General features: G+C 27.8%; 1 protein-coding gene across 1 annotated transcript; it reads right to left on the bottom strand.

The window, feature by feature from the left end:
* Positions 1–7: 7 nt before the first annotated feature.
* Positions 8–2,221, bottom strand: LOC140921085 (uncharacterized). Its single transcript, XM_073370920.1, has 2 exons — positions 1,293–2,221; positions 8–1,199 (listed from the first exon to the last, which is right to left on the bottom strand). The coding sequence occupies exons 1-2, from the start codon at positions 2,105–2,107 to the stop codon at positions 8–10; spliced, it is 2,007 nt and encodes a 668-aa protein (XP_073227021.1). The 5' UTR covers positions 2,108–2,221.
* Positions 2,222–7,181: the final 4,960 nt, after the last annotated feature.

The raw sequence follows: 7,181 nt of genomic DNA, 5'->3' as shown, positions 1-7,181 counted from the left end.
CATTAATTTAATAAACAACATTAAGCATTAATTTTACCTGTACCCAATGATTCTCGTTAACAAATCCAATTGCTAGTAAAGACTGCCCAAAGGTCTCTTTCGATGGTGATTTGTTTAGCGGGAAAAATGTCATATTCAGATTACGAGACAACGACACCAATATGACATTATATAGTGTTGCTATCACGTAACCCAAGTCTGGTAAAGACATCCACTTATCTTTTCCTTGAGCACCCAATTTTGATATTTTCAATGAGTTCCGCACTGATTCAACATTGTCATCAAAAACATTAGAATAAACATCTTTATGTAGACCAATCTCTTTATCCAATTGTGATCGAACTAAAGCCCAAGATTCTTCGGTCCAACCTAGCAATGCTGCAATTGCACGAAACCCACAATTTCCATCAGCCACAACATCTACTATGTCCTCAATATACGGACGTATATAAGTAGGAAATTGTGTCTTAAAAGAATGTTGAGATGATTGAGATTGTTGCCTTGCAGAACGTTGAGATGATTGAGATGGTTGCCTTGCCTTTGCAGATTCTTGAGAGGCATCAACATACTCCCAATATGAAGGATCACGAGGAGTATCAAATTCTTTTTTCTTTTTACCAGCTCCTTTGGTTCTCACTTTCTCTGGTGGTGCAAGTATTGATGTGGTATGTGGAAATACAACTTCACGCACCTTTGCCTTGAATATCCTTTGACTTATAATATCGTGTGTCTTCATGTACGCTTTCATTGCTTCCAACTCTTCAGAAAAGTCATAATCTGATAAAGATTCTTCATCCTCTAATTCATGTGCAATGCTTAACTGTTTCCAAAAATCATGAATGCTATCTAAAGGGATAGCATTACCATTTATCTGCAACTTAGCCAACTCACAAGCACATGGTAATCCATGAGTTGTTCTAATTGAACAACCACATTCTGTTTTGTTAGTGCCTACAATCTTCACCCTTTCCAACTGGTTATCAATTAATTTCATACACTTTCTTGATACACAGTGATGTAGATTTTGAAAAAATTGTGAATTATACCCGTGCTCAACATCCTTGATGGTTTTCTGAAAAGAAGACTGAATGATACATATTTGGTTCTTCAACATCATATTCACTGCATCCCAGCTTTTACACAAATCACCAAAACTAGTTTGAAGCATGTTTTTCAATCTCCAATGAGCAGACTCAACTCTACAAATAAATTAAATAACACAAATTAAAACAAATCACATAAACTAGTAAATCATGTTTGCTAAAACAACACAATTCATATTTTAAAAATACCTGTTAGATGTTGTGTTCCCCAAATGCATCACTCTATTGGTCCAAACGTTGACAAACCTTTCTTTGTAAGGTGTTAACCATGAATCTTTCACATAATCAACAAAAAGAATAATATCGGCACACAATATCTCAAATTGTTGCAAATGATGATCATACTCTTCCACACTAGTCGAATAGACAATCTTTTTCCATAAATCCATTACTTCTTCTTGTCTATCCTTTTTGACATATTGTTTGCATCTTGCCCCAACATTTTTTTCAATATGAAAACGACATAGCAAATGTATTGAAGTAGGAAACACAACACTAATCGCATTCATCATGGCAAGATCTCTATCAGTCACAATAACTTTAGAAATCAAAGACTCAGATTTGAACAACATTCGTACCTTCTCAAATGCCCAGATGAAGTTATCTTGTCGCTCTTTTTCCAAATAAGCAAACCCAACTGAAAATGTCAAACTAGTAGAAGTGACACCGACTATTTCAAGTAATGGCAACCGATATCTGTTTGTTTTGTATGTGCTATCACATATCAAAACAAAATGAAATGTGTTTAACAACTTTATACAGTCAGGATGCGTCCAAAAAATATCTCTCAAAATATCAGAATTTTCCCGTCTTCTTGTCCAATGCACATAATTTTCTTGTTGTATTAACTTCAACAGATGCTGCATTTCTGTGTACGGACCTCTCAATGATGATCGATAAGTACTCCTTGCTTTATATATTTGACTGGGAATAGTGACATTGGTTTCATTTCTCACTTTCAAAGCATTTAGAATGAATCTGGGTGCAAGCTTATACTTTGTCATATCATTGACAAATTTCCTCTCTTCTTCGTTTAAACGCCCCAAATAGGAATGACCGGTTACAGTATCAAGTAATTCATGATTGTGTGTCCCACAACGAACACTAATTTTCCATCCTTCACCGACGTATCAAGTTACACATCTGAGAGTAAATGGACAGTTTTCCTTATGAGAGCAAGTTACTGATTTTTTTGATTCTGATTTATATCTTCCACCTCTTTCGCATCCCAAAATCAATTTGTCTTTTCTTCCCCTAATTCCGTTTGCTTTATCTGATCGAATGGTAACAATTAAAATTCCATTTTGTCTTCCAATCGCTTTTGCCCATTCAAATACATCTTCTCGAGAAGAAAATACCTGCAAAATAGATGATTCATCAGTAGTTATAATAATACCTGATCAGTGGTGAATTTTTCTGTAGTATCTATAACATTTTTTGAAGCAGAAACATCAACTCTACTCATACCTAATTTCAAAATTAGTAACAAATTTAATTAAATATAATATTTTAAATATTTAATTTAAAAAAAATTTAAAAATAATTTCTGACATAAATATTGAATTTAAAAAAATAATAAAATACATTTCGAACCTTTAACTTAATGAAAAGTTCGAAACTTACATACATTTCAAAACTTTTGTGAAAATGAAAACTTTCGAAGAAAAGATGCATTTCGAAACTTTGGTGAAAAAGCAAACTTCCGAAGTACAAAATGCATTTCGAAGATTTGAATGTTTCGAAGCTACATTTCGAAGGTTTCATCAAAAGCCAAATGTTCGAAGCATAACTCTATTTCGAAACTTTCAAATGCAAGCAAAGTTTCGAATCCTGTCTATTTCGAAAATTTGGCATTTATCCAAAGTTTCGAAAATTTGTCTTTTTTTAAATAAACTGCATTTCGAAGGTTTTAAAATAGCAAAAGTTTCGAGTAACTTACTAAAATTCATTTCGAAAATTTTAAACTTTCGAATCCAACATTTTTTTTTGTAAATTTTCGAAGGTGGTGGGGTGTGAAATCTGAATGGTAATTTTGTAAATAATATTATACTGTTTTACAAAGGGGTATTTTAGTCTTTAAAAAATACTGGGGGGGTGGCAGGTCAAATTGGGGGGTGCCTGGTACAAAACTCTGAGTTGTGTCATCAACGAGGTTTGAACTAGGTATGTTAATGGAGCGGGTCGGTGGCGAATTTCACCTCCTCTACACCTGTATTCGGTTAATCGGAGAAAATTCGTCCATACTCCTGTTTCATAGCGGGTGTAAAATTTAGGTCATATCTCCGCCACAACAGGGTTTGAGTTTCCTTGTCTGCATCCGCACCTACTCATATATATAAAATTATAAATTTAAAAATCATATTTATTATAATAAAATAATTATTATTAAACAATAATAAAATTAAAAAAAATTAAAAAGATAAAATTATAATTTTTAATATTTAAAATAATATTAAATATATTCAATTATGTATATATAATTTAAAAATTGTAAAAATATTACTTGCGGAGTGGGTGTATGGTAGGTATCACCACCCCAAACCCATTCCCGCCTCCGAATTTTAATGTTGGAAAAAATACATACTCAATTAAAGCGAGTTTTTCCCACCCAAATCAAGTGGGATCATGTGAATACCTGCGGGTGCGGATTTTGTTGTCATCCCTAGTTTGAATTAATAAAAATTGAAAATTTTACTTACATTTATACTCTTACCACACATTTTATTCTAACTATTTATTTTATTCATTTTTATTTTATTTTAAATAATTTATCCTACTAAATTTAATTGAAGTTCTGAAAAACTTTTTTTTTTCAAGTTTTTCAGAACACATATTTTTTTTAAATGTGAATTTTATACAAAAAAAAAAAAAATTCGATACCCATTAACATATTTATAAGTTTTTCGGTACATAAAGGTTAGAGTTTAAGATTTAAACCTTAAACCTACTAAAACACATTTATGTATCGAATTTTTTTTAAAATTTTTCAATACACAAATATGTTTTTTGTGTACCAAAAAATTTTAATAAATTTTTTTTTTAATAAATAAATAAAAGTAAAATGAATAGTTTATATAAAATGCAGGAGTGTGGGTAAAATTTTCATAGAAATTTTGACAAAAACACCAATTGGACTTAACCCTTCACAGCTTTTTAGAAATTTAGGTGTGAGGTTTTATAATTTTTCCACGTTCTCCCTCATCTCCAAATGAGTTTTATATGGCATAGGCAAAATTTTCATTAATAAGCATTGAGACTCGCTCAAGATAAGACAAACTAAAATCAAAATGCATAAATTACTTCTTTATTATATCCAAATGAGTTGGTTTTCTTGTTGGATCAGCTGTAACTAGGCTAACGTGTCATAATATTTTTTTTGAAATTCTTTATCGTATACTTCTACATTAACAAAATTTATATTTTTCTCTCTTTGATCCTTTTTAGTTTATTAATAACAAAAATAGATACTTCGTATGTATTTTACAAAAAATGTAGCTTTGAAAATTTTAAAATAAAAACGACAATAAATAAATTAAATAAAGGGAAGAGGACGAAAGTTGTTTTCATCCACAAAATTTAGTTTTTAATTTTCATAGAAGCTTTAAATAAAATGTATTATCTTATTTTAGGCAAAAATTTATTATCTTTGAATTAAAGTATAATCGGCTTTGAAAAGTCTATTAAAAAAATTTCAAATAAAAATATAAAGATTTGATAAAATATTATTAAAATTTTAAAAGACCTCATAGACAAAAAAATAATAATAAAAAAAAATTAAAAGACCTCGCATCTTTTTTTCGTCAACAAATACCTCGCACCAAACTCTGCAGGTTTTAGTATGCTTTGGGCCAGGCTTGCAATCAATACAAACTTAACATGCATTTGACACAAGTTTGAAAAATTTACCATCTACTCTAAATTTGTAGTTATATTTCCACAAGTTTTTAAAAATATTAAAAAAAGTATTTGATTTTTTTTTTTTTACTATTTTACCAGATTTTGTTTTAAAATTTAGGATTTTTTTAAAGTTTTTAACGGAAAAATTTAGAAAAGTTTTTTCATACAGAAGAGTAAAATTATGTACTAAAAATCATTAAAAAAGTTTTCCGGCACATAAACTTAAAAATATATATTACTAGAAAATTTGTAAAAGGTTTTCCAGTACAGTAGGATTGTACTTGAAATTTTTTTTCAGAAGTGTAACTTCTTTATCGAAAATCTTAAAAAAGGTTTTCTAAAATATATTTTTTATATCGAAAAACTTAAAAAAAGTTTTTCAATCAAATTAAAAAAAAATTACAAAATTTAAAATTTATACGAGAATAAAAATGTATGGGAGTAAAAGTTAAATGTGGATGTGGAGGTATAGTAAAATTTTCCATAAGTTAATGCTTTTGTGTGTGTGTGTGTGGCTATTTTTTAGGTTCTAGTTTTATTTAATTTGTTTCAAGAGACTCATGATAGAAAATTGTGAGTTTCTTTTCTTCCTCTATTATTTGGAATTTGAAAGGAAAGTATAAATATTTGTTATATTTCAATATTCATGGATAACATTTCTTCACATATAGTGTTGTAAGATTGTGTTTGATTGTTAGGAATTACTATTCTCCTAATTTGCTAAGATATATATAGTTGATGATTTGACGATGTTGGTAAATGTTATATCAAATGAGAGAATTGATTTGTTTTTATAGATTCTCTTTGTTTCACAATTGATGTCATATTTATAAAAAATTATCTTAAAATAATTAATTATTTCAACTTTCAATATTGTATTTTTTTAATTGTATCATTAATTTAATATTATTTACATTATTCTTAAGTTAATATATTCGACTTAATATTGATAATAACGATGAATACATAATATTATTCCTTCTAGTCACAAACAAAAAAGGTCTCAAATATAAATTGGTATCAATTATAGTTTTTTTTTATTACTTTATGTCAGCTATCATTAATAATAAGTCTTTCATTTAATTAAATACATTTGATCTAAATAATTTAATATTTGACATTAAAAAAGTGACAATTTAAAAAAACATTATATTAAATTTAAAAATTAATTATTAACTAAAATTTTTAATATGTGCATAACTTATTTATTATAGCAATAATTAAAGGAAAATGGGATGTGAAGTTGGACCAATAGGTAACTAAAATCCGTTCAATTATTACCGCTATTGTTTGAACTTAGGCACTCAGACACTCAAATTCATATTACTCATCTATGCATTATATCAATAATTAATATTTGATGTGAAATAACTATACTCTTTTATTTAAATATAAGTTTTTTTAATATGTTTGAAATAACATACAGTGACACTCAATATAGGATCGAGTAAGTATTATATTACTTTATTTTCTTATTATTTTAAAACTCTTTATATATATATATATATATATATATATATATATATATATATATTTAATATCTTATTTTATACTTTCTCCCAATGTTAAAAATAGATGAAAAATTAAATTTATTTAATTGTAATATAAAATAAACATATAAATTTTTTCTTATATTTAAAATGAGATGTAATAGGTGAATGTTTAAAATACTCTATGCATTTTACTATGTATTTTTTATTTTTCGAGATAGGAATAATTTATAGAGTTATATTAAAGACACAAAATATTTTATATCTAGATAGAGTAGAGAGAAATCTTCTATGGCTCTAAAGTTCTTATTTGGGTATATATTTGTATTCGGTAAGTGGCAAGTTCAGAGTTTGAGTCGGTCCCCTAGTCTCTTTGAATTTACCTTACTTTTAATATAATCGCCTTCACACTAGTATACACGCTTTGCATGAAGTCTAGCTGACAAAAGTGTGAACTCTGTGCTTAATTTGATTATTTTACACTTTCGTATGGTCAAAATAAAAATAATAGAATACATAGAAAAAAACTCATTCCTAGTATAAAGAACTTTATTTAAGTATAAATAACTTCTAGAGCCACAATAATAGACAAATGAGTTAATTACTTCATCTACCTCACAATAATAGACATTTTAAGTTATTAATATTACATAAATTAAAAACAATTAAACGAAAGAAAATAACATAAATT

Source organism: Cicer arietinum, chromosome 7, assembly GCF_000331145.2.
Source record: "Cicer arietinum cultivar CDC Frontier isolate Library 1 chromosome 7, Cicar.CDCFrontier_v2.0, whole genome shotgun sequence".
NCBI lineage: Eukaryota > Viridiplantae > Streptophyta > Magnoliopsida > Fabales > Fabaceae > Cicer > Cicer arietinum.
The sequence above is the reverse complement of the archived record's forward strand: the minus strand, read 5'-3'. Positions and strand labels throughout refer to the sequence as shown.